Source organism: Buceros rhinoceros, unplaced genomic scaffold, assembly GCF_000710305.1.
Source record: "Buceros rhinoceros silvestris isolate BGI_N320 unplaced genomic scaffold, ASM71030v1 scaffold928, whole genome shotgun sequence".
Taxonomy (NCBI): Eukaryota; Metazoa; Chordata; class Aves; order Bucerotiformes; family Bucerotidae; genus Buceros; species Buceros rhinoceros.
In genome coordinates this window covers 1-14,241 of record NW_010427229.1, presented here as the reverse complement: position 1 = coordinate 14,241, position 14,241 = coordinate 1, and the positions used below count along the sequence as shown (strand labels likewise).

Here is a 14,241-nt window from a genome sequence, read left to right as displayed (position 1 = left end):
CAGGAATGGCTATTACCCTTCAAGTTTACACCCCCATTTACTGTGCGCCAAATTTCTTTGTAGAATGGAACATATGATCTAGCATAAAAAAATGATTCTATATAAAAGTTAAATATTTGATTACAGTAGCAAGTCACCACTTCATAATGGGAAATAACTTGTCTCTTGGAACCATTATTGATCTGAATTCTCTTTTTTTTGTTGGGCATTGGATACTGGTAATTCAAGACTTGCCCATAACAGGGGCTCTGCTTTTCTCATAGTAAGCTCAATCTTTGTAGCCGTCATGTTCACATAACTCCTCTTTACATCGATTACCTAGAACAGAGAACACAGTTTACACTTCAATTTAAGAAACAGATTGCTAGATATTTGGGAATTAAGTCAAGGCAGAGTACCTTGTCACTAAATTTCGGTAGATGTTTACGTAGATGGAGTTCCCTTTTATCTGGGAAAGTCAGCCCTCTCCCACGCCCAAACTAGAAGCACATGCCTATGGATTTGTTACATACACATTGGCCTAACACTAACCTAAGCATGTACCTATGTAGTGTCAAGGGTTTTCTGCAACACACCATTGTGGTGCTGGGATTGAAAAGGACCTCCAGAGGTCATCTGCTGCTCAAAGCAGCATCAACTATGATATCACACTTGGGCCATTAGATTCAGATTTAAAGGCAGCTACTGAATGACATGCAACTGAATTTCTTTCCATAAGCACAATAATGAGGGAAAACAAAATGTTTTGAGAGAGAGGAAGCTGAGGAATGTGTTTTGTTGTGTTTTGGGTTGTTTCTAAATAGAAAAAAATTATACTTACTCCCCATAATTTCACATTACGATGAAATTCCTTTTCTCCTTCAAATACAATATGGATATTTAACTTAACAGGAAAAATGAGAGAAAATATTGTCAGGATAATAAAACATTTGACATCTCAAGCACATTCGAGCAAAATTTATCACATCATGACTCAGCTCCTACAGAGAGCAGAGGAACCAAACTGTCCCTCAGACACAGAAGTGAAAATCTGTTCTAATAGATTCTGATACAGTATTACAGTCAATAGTGACCATATATACATCCTGGAAGCTGTTCCATGGCTGAGAAATCAGAGAAGCATTTTAACACTTGTTTAATAGTAATAGTTGTGAAACTGAATGCTGTGAAGACAGATATTAAAATTACATTAAGCCAAATACAATTAAATTATTAATATAATTATTTACACGTATGGCAATGCAAATCCATCACACCCGGGTTTTAATTGCAGAAGTCAAATCAAAGAGTTTTTGATGCATTTATACTGCAGCTTTGGAAAAAAATAAAAGCACAGATGTCTGAACAGAAGGGAAAAAAAAGAAGCTATACATACTTGAGCAAACACAAAGGCCAAGGAAAAGATGTTACTCAAAAAAGATTATGTTACCTCTGCCTTGTAAATAAAGTAGAAGCCATATTTTTTTAACTTGAGGCTGCTGTAAGAATTTTTTTGAAAAAATAATTACATCTTAAGGTAGATACTCACCATTGTGCTATTTGCTTCAACATAGCTCAGATCAGGAACAGAGTTTTTAGCATATACAGAAATAGTCACTTCTCCTCCAGTCTGGTGCCAATCGTGCCTGCATGGAACTACTTTCTTACCCTATACAAGGAAAAAGGTACAGAAAAAAAAAAAAAAAGACTTAACATTGCATTCAGGAGTATTTTTTACAAGATTATTCAGGATAAAAGCCCTGGACTATTTTAATAACTAATAAGCATAGCTAATAAAGGACTATATTTCATGTTCACTGGAGATTACAGAACTCCACTTACATAACTTTTTACTAAATATTTCAGCTACTAGTCCCTGACAAGCATTAGAAGTAAGAAAACTGATGATTCTTCCTGTAGTCTTGTCACATCTGTCATAAACCAGGACTTCATGATAGAAAAAAAAAACCCACCCACAAACAAAAACCAAAATCCACAGCACTACACACTAAAAGTACCCCAACTAACCAAAAAAAAGTTACTTGTTGGATTAACTTCTTTTCCAAGACTACAGTTATCTAGCAGGTTTTAGAAAGGAACTGAACAAATAAAGCCATAACCCCGAGAAACCTTCATATTACTGCAAGAAATATTCAGTATTACCCTTTGTCCTCTTATGCAGGAAAAATAAACAGTGAAAAAACTAAAACAACAACAAAAAGCTGAAGCTGAAACCCCTCTGTTAGCTAGCAGCCCATTATTTCAACATGCACACATTTCATATACACAGTTTCTTAACATCTGGGTAAATTCTTCACAAGAATCCTCTTCTACTTTTCACTCACAACTTCAGCTTTTTGGTTTTTTTTTTTTAATCCTTCCTTTCTGTATTTCAAAATAATTCTTAAACACAAACATTAATCTTCAAAGCAAGCAGCAGCTTTATGACTTGAGAAGTAAGTAGAATGAGGTAACAGAACTACTCTCTCTAACACAGTTTTATTTGCTTACATTAAACGATACTGATGTTTTCAAACCCATTTTGCCTCAGCAATACACAATGCATTCTCAACAAGAATTTCGTGTTCACCTGCATCCAACACGTGACCAGCTAATGTTTTTTGAGTAAGTGTTCAGCTCTATTATTATGTTCTACAACATTCTCTAATAACTTTTTTAAAGCTTGAATGGGAATATTTTTCACCTTGTGATTTCTGCAGTTTGTTCCCAATATTGCAATGAAATACCTACAAACTAAACAGATGCTCTCTCTCTATTTGTTATAGTGGTAGCTAAACCATAAAGCTCAGTTACATTCAGATCAAAAAACATTCAGATGTGTAAACAGGATCTGAATTAGATAGAAGGAGACCCTTCCATCCCTGCTCCCCACTCATGAAACATCGACCTCATCTGCGCTGCCATCCCTACCCTAAACAAAACTCCACTGCTCTGAATGACACTGCAAGTACAGCTCATTTTACTACAGAACATGTATGGCTACTCTCTTCATGGTCTTTGGGAGAGCAAAGACTTATAATAATCTTATTTTAAGGTAATATACATGGAATATATCCTGTGTGGAATACTTTAGACTATCCTAACGAAGCACAAAAGACTGATGTTTTTCTCTGAATTTCTCAACAACACTTTTAATATGATACTGTACATATCACTAAAAAGAAAGAAGGTATACTTCTACCACAGAGTACCTTAAACTCCATTTCTTTGCCATGCTGTGCATAATATCTACCATTTTATTTCAGAGGTAGCGATCTGTAACAGCTCACCTACAGTAGTAACTCTATCAAACCACTAACTCTATTTCGGTATTCAAAGTTCAGAATGGGCAGCTACAGAACGCAGCGTTAATGCTACTTACCGCATCCTTTTTAGTCCATGCGTGTGTTCCTGTTGTGCAGCCTTCTTGAGCTAAAAACGTATTGAAGTCAGACGTTTTTCTTTTACAACAGCTCCAATACTTCATCCTTCAAAGTTTGCAAAGTGATTAACAATATTTAGGACTGTATTTACTGTGAATTCTTAACATCTTTCCTTTATACAAGTTTACTGTTAATTTAGAATGCCTTCTTCAGGCATTGCCATTTTTGACTGAAGAAATACAGAATGAAAACAAGGCATCATCTACACAGAAAGCAGGAACACAACACAGACTATGTAAAAAAGTTAATGTTAACTGACTACTAACCCTTCATGGAATATAGGTACACCAGAATGGTATATACAGACTTCTTCCGTGCTGTGTGGTCCCTCGTATGTCTAGTAAAACAAAACATTTAAAGTGTATTACTGTTATAGGATGTGGGCCAGAGGAAGAGACAAAATAAGACACAATCCACAACAGAAACACTGCACAAAGCACTAGGAAGTATTTGAGTAAATAATCTAGATCTAATGGCTTGCCTTAGCTTTTCAAAGTAACCATTCAACCTTCACTCACAGAAGGTTCCCTGGCACTCCTAACAAGCTATGCTTTGTGTCACATCAGTGGTGACTTCATCTATGCTCATAAAGATCACTTTGGATCCTCAGAGATAATCTATCTTTAAAAATACTCTGAATATTCAGAGAAACCAAGTACTTAACTGGAAAATAAATTAAACTTATTATTCATAAACATGGGTGCTCACAAGGAACATACAACTCTGCCCTGAATACGAGATCAGTTCTTCCTAACAAAAGATATGCCCTAAGTTCTCCTTCCAACAGAGTTTCAGTAGAAAACGCAAAACCTGTCAGGTGTCCAGTGAAATATATGAATTCTACTGTCCCATTCTGTACAACACAAGGGCATCAGTGTGAAAACTTTCAGGTTAAATGACTATATAATATACTCATTTTGGTGCATTTTCTTTGTGGGTTCCTCTGGCAGAAAGCATTGATTGGTAAGATCTGCGGATGCTTCTGACCTATACACATACTAACAAGAGGAATTCAAGTGTTATCAGTAAGCCACCTCTCACCAATATTATAAGTTGAAACATGTCAGTATCAGGGGTTTGGCAAGCTTACTCACGAGAGATCCAGGACAGGCTTAAAAACCCACCATCTCGGACTTACTGCATGCACGGTACAAAACAGCCCATATTTGTCCATACTTGAGTGTGTTATCAAACATGCATTCGTGAAACCTGATGGACTTTGTGTCATTTCCAAATCAATTCGTAGCACATGAAAAAACATGCAAAAAAGGAAAACAAAACTGCACACTTAACAGCACAGTAGCTAGGTTTAGGAGTGGAAATGAATCACTTACTTTTGAACAGCCTGCATTCTTACACGCTGTCCCAATCTTGATTTCATCACCATCTTCCTCTGTAAACAGAAATGTATTATAGGAAACAGCAACTGAATTGTATAATGGACTAAATATTTTGCTTTTAGTAAGAATTAAAATCAGATAAGGAGTAGATTAGGAAAAAAAAGAAAAAACTTCTCAAGCTGTCTATTTTCTGCCTGGTACAAACCCCCAGAAATTATACAACATTCCAAAAGCATTACCTATCCATCCAATTCTAGGTTCTATACCTTTACACTATTTTAAGTGTGTGTGGGGGTAACTGATGAAGAGGATTCTTACAACCATAGGGGAAGAGAACAATCACTCATCTTGTTTGGTTTTGTAAAAGTGAGAATGTAAAAGGCTCCAACTGCTGTCTGTATATAGACATAAGGAAAGAATTTAGATACCAGGTAGAAAGAAGAGCTAAATGACAGTTCTGTCACAAGGATAGAAGAGTATAAAATAGCCACAGATGTAGGTTGAAATTAGAAAGTGTTTCTTAAGGAGCGGTGTAGTTCTAGAATCAAATCTGAAACAAACTGTGGGAAGAACAAAAAGGGGAGAAAAACAGTCAAGGAAGAATCAACTAGGTTTCAGAGGAATTTCACCAGTTTATGAAACGCTTTGTGTGACATGGTGTTTGCAGTAACATAGGAGTAGAGTTCACTTCTTGAGAACTATTTCAGTCATATATCCAGAAATGGATGCTCCCCTCATGCCCACTCTAACCCGGAAATCTTAGAAAAGAGGCAGTTCAATTAATTTTAATGGCAACACACTGCTCCTAACATCCATGTCTCCACATTGTTCACATTTAAACTTTCATTATCATTCCCTAGACTGGAGGATATTTCCCAGATTACTAAGAACAAGAGCATAATTAAATTATCACTTCAGAAATAACAATAAACAACAGCATTTCATTTGTCTGTGTGACAATCAGCATCATATACCTATGTAACCTCCCTACATCCTTACCTTTTTTCTCTTCATTTTCTGATGACAGTTTCAGTTTATCGAGCGCTTGCTTCAAAGAAGCTGACACTTTCAGCTGCAAATTTATCATTGGTTCATCTGGGCTAAAAAAAAAAAAAGTCTGAGTATTCACGTCAGCTTCATGAACAATAATTTAGAACAGACAAAGTAGTAACTTTTGATCTTGCTATAAGCCACTTCTTTCCAATCTCCTTACAACAACGAACAAGCCACATTTGTAAATGCCAATTTCTACTGTTTACAGAAAAACAGACTACAAATTTAGGATGCAGTCTTGGCTTTCAACAGGAAATCCTAAATACTCCACAACAATAAGAATAAATCAGAGAGATGAAGGAATCTAAATACAAGCACACTAAAATTATTTTTCATGATTGTTTAACACACTAAACACAACTGCTGTTGGAATTCAAAGCTATGAGGCTTCAGATTGCAATTTTTGTTTCCTGTGAAGCTAAATACTGAGAGATCTGCCTTGTCCTACCCAGTATTCTTGCATCTCGTTCTGAAAGTTAGGATAACATCACCACTGCTACCAACACAAGCGCTGAATTTGGGAATTTTGACACCATATAAGATGCGTAACACTGAATGACCAAACAAGCTTTAAATAGGTCAGCTGACCACAAATTCAGCACAACTTGATTTTATATACTGTACCTTGGCCTTTTAATCGTTTCCAATGGTTTTGGTGCCTGAATTATGTGTTCTTGAAATCTGGGTTTCAGTTCAGCTAGCTCCTTTCGTTCAGAGGTAGTTTTGACTTCTGGTTTAACAGGCTCAGGAGGTTTCTCACTGTTATGGAGACCCTTTGTACAGCCCTATTGTGGAAAGCATATGTTTATATATAGGCAATATAGCTTGTTTGCACTATTAAAAACTAACAAAAAATGCAACAAGTTTTCTTCATTTATTTCTTCAGCCCCATCTTCTCCTTTAGCCCACTAAATACCAGCTGGAAAGGAAATGACACAGCTCAAGTGGAAAATATCTTAATTTGGACATATGTTAAAGAAAAAACACACACTTTCTGTAATTGACAAGAGTAAAAAAAAAATTGACCTGCCTACACTGTTAGCAAGTGTCTAAATAGGTTTTGATAGAACTAATTATAACCATTAAAGCTTGAAAATGTGAGTCCATTTCAACATTATATCAAGAAAGATAATATGTGCAAGATGTAAGAGTTTTCACAAAGTGTGTGAATTTTAAATATGTGAGCAGATGTACCATTTAATATTTATTACTGTCATTTGCAAGTCTAAAAATTGTAAATAATCATGAGTACATACCGCAATGCTTAAGAAGTCAGAGAAGTCTGTTGTTCTTCTCTTACAACATGACCAACCCTATAAACATTTTGGAATAAAAACAAAACAAGCATGACTATTTTATTTGGCAACAGCTTATAAAAAGCAAAAGACTAATTCTATTCCTTCACAAGATGCAACATATCATGTTTAGCAAACAATCTTCTTCCCTTCTTTGGACAATGTTGTCATCACCTATATTAGCCAGCAACACATGTTACAGCTGCCATTTCTAGTTCACTCATGCTGCTTTAATCAGAAAGTTCAGTAAACGTGAGGCAGTATTTCCATGACAACTTAGGTACCAACTCTACATGGCTGGAAACAGAGATATTACTTTATCTCATAAAGTAACACATAAACAGAACAAAGAAATACTGTACCTGAGACTAGGACCTGTGGCAGAATGCGCAGGGCCCCTTCCTAAAATGAGAATTTTTTCTTTCCTTGAGCACTAGTCAAGACTTTCAGCTTATTTCCCACCACAAAGTGGGATATCTGCATTGCACAGCCTCCAATTTGACATCAATCAAGAGCATTTTTATTATATAAACCAGAAATCCAATTTTAGAGAAAATCATCTTGCTAGTGTGAATAACGCATCTTAGAACTCAAAGAACCTTATTAAAGGCAACAGTTTCACTACTAAATGCACCACCACTTTGAGAGCTTAAGCAGCACAACACAAGGAGGTTTAGGTAGGTGCTTCTAAACTAGCCTCAAAATATTAACTGTTTGCACAGTTGAGGAGACAAAAGGTTCACCCTGCCCACTTAGATTATCTAGAAGGCATAGCAGGAAGAAAACTGCTCACACAAAATTATGACAGATTTTTAATTAGGCCAAGAGATAGGATAAGAAGAGGCGGGGGGAAAGTAGCACTTTTTAAAAAAAATGGTGCACATGAGAGAGTAAACACAAGCTTTTGAGCTAACTAACTTCTGCATTTATAATTATATAGAAGATTTATGTACTGTGGTATGAGTACGATTATAACTTTGTATAAAAGGAATTGCCATAGTCTAAGTAACTGTATCGTATTTGATGTAACGGCACTTGTCCCAGTTTGTCAGTGGCACACAATGGCCGATTCCAGAATCATGTACAACATGAGCAACAGCTCACAGAGAACATGCTACCCAGCACCACCCACAGGCTTCCACGAGCCCCAAAGACACCACACTATCAGACAGGGATGAGACGCACAGCCAGTAGAAGCAGTTTGTAAATACTAAGGAAAAAATGCCTGTCCCAAAGCTTGGTTGAAGATCAGTTTGGTGTCCTAAGAAAGGTCACTTAGGCTACATCTGTATTAAAACAGTAAACAGTGCCAGCTCCATTTCTGATCATACAAAATCAAACCATTAGAATAATTTCCAGTACTGTTTTGGTAGTCATGTCTCAAACAATTCCCTGTAGGCACTTTGGATGCATCCTACAGATCTTGAAGAAAGAAAACAGCTTAATATAACAAATATGGGCTCTGAGTTGGCCTTAGCACTGGAGACCAGTCACAGGTACATTTAATTCACTACTGAGGATGTAGCCCAAGAATCCTGGACAGCTGCATCAGAGGCATGGGTGACCAGTCTCAACATAAGCAACATTCTCATTTGGCCAATTAACAGAACACAGTTGATTTTCTACAGTAAGCGTCATGTACACCTTAGCATAGGCACAGAAGACCAGAAGCAGCTGGTTTGAATTCCAAGCAGGTTAATTGGTTACAAGCAGGACTTGGTTACAAGAACTCTCAACACCTCCAAAGACCTACTCAGAGGACACGATTAAACTGTTGAGACACCTAAAGTCAGTCAATAGGAAAGGTGTGTCATACAGTTTTGTGTGGCATTTAGACCATACAAATAGTTTTTAACTTCTTTAGGTTTGAGTAAGTGTGCTTTTCTCATTTCATGGAGTTGCTCAAACGCGATAGGCTGAACATCAGTTTCTACAAGACTGAAAGATTTGCAATTAAAAGGGAAAATGAGCATATTGTTTTACATATATATATAACAAAAGACTTAAAAGGATAGTTGCATACTTACTTTGAGAGCATCATGAAAGACCGGCACACCTGGATGGTATGTGCATGAATCTGCAAGAAAATGAGTATTATTAGTATTTAGGCATACCAAGAATCTTTATTCATCTGATCACAAACCCAGCAAAATTTCACACTTGCCAAGTCACATACGCTGTAAGCTGTCCCATTTCTCCATGTGCACAAAATTATGACGGAAAATACAGACTCCGCAGAACAAGTGGATGAGTGCGTGCATTAAACCTAAATAATCAAGATTCTTTACTTACAGGCATCTAAAACAAACTTCTATTTCCATATGGAGCAACTAAGCACTCTATGGACTACCCCTTGCCTCCATCAATAATCAGTCCTTATTCAGCAGAAGTACAAAGGTGGCACTAACACAAAATACTGGTTTACAGAATCAAATATATCTATTTGCACCTGAACAAGGCTTTCTATCTAGAAGCACTCTTTAAAAAAAACTCTTAAGAAAAATCTTAAGTTCATTACTTCATCCATGATCATCTCCTTTTTTCAATGTCTGTAGTATCCTCGGTCTATTAATTAAGGACCTGAACCCAAAGGCTAGTCTTCCACACAGACAATTTAGACATGCCAATACTATTAATTATCAACAGGTTCTGTACAAACACTACACTGAAATACAACTTCTAGTAACAGAACTGTTTATATTCATTACAGCTTTTTATGTAGCAACCGTTCCTTTTTTATTTAACATATGTATTTTCTTCAATTGTAATACAATTGCTCTGATTATCTAACTTCTCTTTGACATATACTGCGTGGGTAATATTTTAATGACCTGACTGTAAAAGTGATGGGAAACATGAGCTATCTCTCAGCCTTCAAAGCAAAATTTTCATTGTTGTTAGAAACAGCTAAAATTAAGAGTGACATAAATAGTTATAATAAGCCTCCATGAAAGAGTGAAAATGAACAGAATGCACATAACAGGAAGCAAGACAAATGAAAAATAACTTCATGAGTAATCTCCCTACAGATACTAAATGGGCAAAAAAACCCCACCCAACTGTGTTGTTTTCAGTCTTTGTAAATATGCAGAATTTCAATAAAACTCAGTGTCATTTTCATTAATTTTATATTAAGCGCCTAAGTCTAAGGCACTAATAGAGTCTGACAGGCATCAGTTCGCACCTTAACTCAAGAGGCACATATTTTGGGTGCTTCAGCAGCACTTAAAAGCACGTCCATGAACTTCTACCAACTCCTTTAGCTTCAGCACGAAAAGCTACTGCTGGTAAACATATTTTTACAATTTTCCTGTGATTATTTTGTATAAAGAACCCAGGACTTCACTGCTAAATCAAATAAAAGTAAAAATAAAAGCTATTCTTTTCCAAAAGTAAGGAAGTATGCCATCACAAGAATTAGTGCAACATTTTTAGAGACCAAAATCACCTTACCATCTATTTCCTCAGGGGCGACTATCCTCCCGTTCACAAGGCAGATACAGACAAGAGTCTATTTGTCCATCTGGCCAAGGCCAATCCTTTTGCCTTGCTCCCTGAAGCCCTCTCTGCAGGAGGTACACCACGGAGCAAACGGCAGCCCACTTTGCTGCTATCTCAGGAGGGACACATATATTCTACAGAAGATGCTGAGACAAGGCGCTCTGCAATGCCTCAAGCAGAGGCAATGGGACTTACCCACTAAGCAGTCTGACTGCCCTGCATACCGGAGGACAGGAAAACATCAACTTGTTTTCACTCAGAGTTCAACAACTCCTATCTGAGTAAAGTTTAATCCATAAAAGCATCACATCTCAGAGCAGCAGGGGAAAACTGGGAATTTAGGATACACTGACAGTCACCTGAACAGTTAAGAGCATGTTCTAGTTCTGATTTGTCCGAGTTCAGATTTCAGCCTTTGATTTCTATTCTACATTTTTTTAATGGAAAAAAAAAAAGGAAAATCAAGGTACCACTCCACTGTTGTTAATACTTTTCCTTATCCAGGAAAAACTTAAGGTTTTTCAAAGCACGGCATTTTCCCTCACCCTCAGATAACTTTTGGAGATGCAAGTACCACAATTTTTAGGTTGGTTTGGTGTTTTTCTTTTTTTTTTAAATGCTGATTTTATACCCAAACCAATCTCACTCCACAATGCACACGCTGCTGTCTGCCACTACCTTACCACTATATCCTTGCTTATTCATTTAAGCCCTTTATTAGTCTTTTTGTTAAATGTCAAAGTTGAAAATGGTATGGTCACCCAAACTTGGAGGTATTTACAGTTAAATCCAATTTCTCAGAGTGTTGGAAAAAGCATAACAAACAGAACAAACGTGATATGGCAAGAGTTTATAAATAGTTCACAGATAAAAGAAAGGCTCAGCCTGAGGAATCAAAAGCAGTGGGGAACACAGGATCAGAGGGTACACTTTACAGGCACAGAGTTTGAACCAGGCAAGGGTAAAGAAAACTGACTCTCGGCAGGCAGGCTCCAAAAATCCAAACTAGCATTTCTTCCAACTACATCTCTAACTCATGCCCCTTCAGAAATATGTAAAGTAAGTTTTCATCAGCTCTGTGATCACATTGATCCTGTGGGCGCAGCATCACTAAGTTTGATTTCAGGAAAAAGTGCATAAACAAACACAAAAGAGTATGTGCTTCTGTTCTGGCAATGGACCAAATTAAACTGTGTTAAGAAAGACCCAAGTTATAGCCTAAACAAACAATCAAAAAAGTTGCAGCAGGATGAAGAAATGGAGACAAACACATAAAACGTAAACAATTTCAGTCTGGTTTTGTTTTCAACTGTCATTAAGCAGCACTGCTTTCAAACCTATCCCAAAGTGTGCATGTATACTGTATACACAGTTTTAGTGACAAAATTTGACCTGGCCTTGAAATGGATTAGAAATAGTCATTAATAGGTTAAAAAAAAAAAAAAAAAAAGACAAAACCTACTACCAGTTTTGAAGTTAAGTTCTAGTTTTTGTGTCAGATGCTGTACAGGTCTTTAACAGCAAGGACTAACTAGTAGTTAACATATCTAAGATGCACATGAAATTTGTGCCTTGCCAGGCATGCCACAAAAAAGGGTAAAAAAAAAAAAAAAAAAAGTCAAAACCTACTACCAGTTTTGAAGTTAAGTTCTAGTTTTTGTGTCAGATGCTGTACAGGTCTTTAACAGCAAGGACTAACTAGTAGTTAACATATCTAAGATGCACATGAAATTTGTGCCTTGCCAGGCATGCCACAGTGAATTCATAACCATCCACTCAGTCACAACCATGTAGACATACCTTTAATGCTTTCCCTCAGGTTGTTTGTTCCACCTCTCTTTAAGAGGCATAGTCCTTCATGCCAGCCAGTTGCCACTTGCTCATTTTTTGGAAATGATCAGAGTTTCTACAGAAAATACATGCCTATATTATATCAGCCATCAGATTCTAAAGACAGGATTAAAGGCCTCTTACATCAAGCATCACTATGGGAATATACTGCAGGCTGAATGTAGAGAAAAAACCTGAGAGATTCAAAACCATTTTGGGGCCAGAAGGCCTTATTTTCTATCTATTTTTATTTAAGAAATATTCCTAATGATGTATTTATCCTAAGCTTAACTATCAGATTATGTCAATGCAAAATTTATTAAAGGGATAAACATGCTGGTGTTTAACACAGTATTTTGGAGGTATGTATCTGTTGTGAAACACAAATAAACATTTGAACTTGACAGCTAAATGTGGATTTTGATGCCTAAGTAGTAATCAGCCCTTTGACCTTGGTGAAGTTTATGGATGCCAAAAGTTATAACTACATTTACCTTTAGAACTGCTTAGCCTAGGACACAGTAGTTCCAGTCACAACAAACTTCATCTCAGGAAGTTGTTTTCCCCAATCCAAGCATCAGTCAGCACAGGGCCATGCCAACCGGACTGAGTCCACTACAACTTGATCACAAACACAGGAATGCATGGTAAAGAACTGGGGGTTTTTTGTTGTTGTTTTTTGTTTATTTTTTTTTAAATAATGAGTACAGGTCATGATGCCCCAGTGAGAATTTTTAGTATAAAACCCCCTATCTGCTTTGCCTTTTGGGGAAAAGGGGTGCAAGGGATGTTGGTGGAAGAGATCACTAAATGGAAGCATTCCACAACTGTGTTTGCTTTTACTAAAAGCTGTTACTAACATTAGCAAGTCTTACTCAAAATGATGCCCCTCTCTTTCAAAATACTGAGCTCAGAAAAACAAACACACTTTATGCCACGCTTCTTAATCACAGAATATGCACATGCTGGAACACGTTAGCCTACTTCTAATATGGAGGGTCACTAAATTAAGCTAAGGCCGTTCTAGAAATTCAGCCAACAGTTACAAACCAGCTGAGGGCAAGCCTACTGAAAACTCAGATGACCTTTCTGCAGCCTCTGTGGAATTGACACCTAAAGTGTTAGTGCTTTAAAGATGTTTCACCAGATACTGGATTCCCAGCATACATGGGGGAAGCACTGCAAGAGCTCACAGCACTTGGCAAAACACACCTACGTGTATCATAAAGCACATTTAATTACCTGCTGCAAGACCACATCCTACAACTGCAAAAAGCCAGGCTCACCGCCAGCCCCGCATTAAAGGGACAACTTCCAGCTCGGGCAGGTTTCGCTGTCCAGCTGCCGCACAGCAGCGGAGCCGCCTGCAGCACCGCTCCACCGCACGTCGGACCTCCCCTCCACCCCCAAAGCCACAGAAAGCACCGCACGGAAACACGAGTTCCCCAGGGCAGACGCGAGCCTGGACCAGCACCTTGCCGTAACAGACAGGCGAAGGGAGAGAGGGACACACACCCCGCACCGCAGGCAGGGCTCTCCCTGCCCCTCAGCGCTGACCGTCCCCAGAGGCCTGTGACAGCTCCGCTCCGCGACGTGGCTCCAGCCACCGGGGAGGACACAGAGCGCTGCAGGTACTCCGGGCGCCTCAGATCGCCCCTCGGCGCTGCCCTGCAGAATCCCTGTGACACACACACACCCGACAGACCCTCTCTCACTTCCCCCCAAACCGAAAGGCGGGACGGGGAGGAAACGGAGGAGCAACCCCGCGCCCCCCTTCCCACTCCGCCGCCTTCCCCCGCC

The 14,241-nt window shown here is 38.1% G+C and overlaps 1 protein-coding gene across 1 annotated transcript; it reads right to left on the bottom strand.

The window, feature by feature from the left end:
* Nucleotides 1–174: 174 nt before the first annotated feature.
* CHORDC1 (cysteine and histidine-rich domain (CHORD) containing 1) lies at nucleotides 175–9,187 on the bottom strand (the record flags this gene model as incomplete). The annotated part of the gene is made up of 10 exons (XM_010141777.1): nucleotides 175–318; nucleotides 821–883; nucleotides 1,529–1,648; nucleotides 3,362–3,467; nucleotides 3,689–3,759; nucleotides 4,757–4,815; nucleotides 5,762–5,862; nucleotides 6,440–6,600; nucleotides 7,072–7,128; nucleotides 9,138–9,187. Coding segments are annotated over 10 exons (932 nt in total), but the record flags the coding sequence as incomplete, so codon positions are not given.
* Between the last annotated feature and the right edge of the window lie 5,054 nt (nucleotides 9,188–14,241).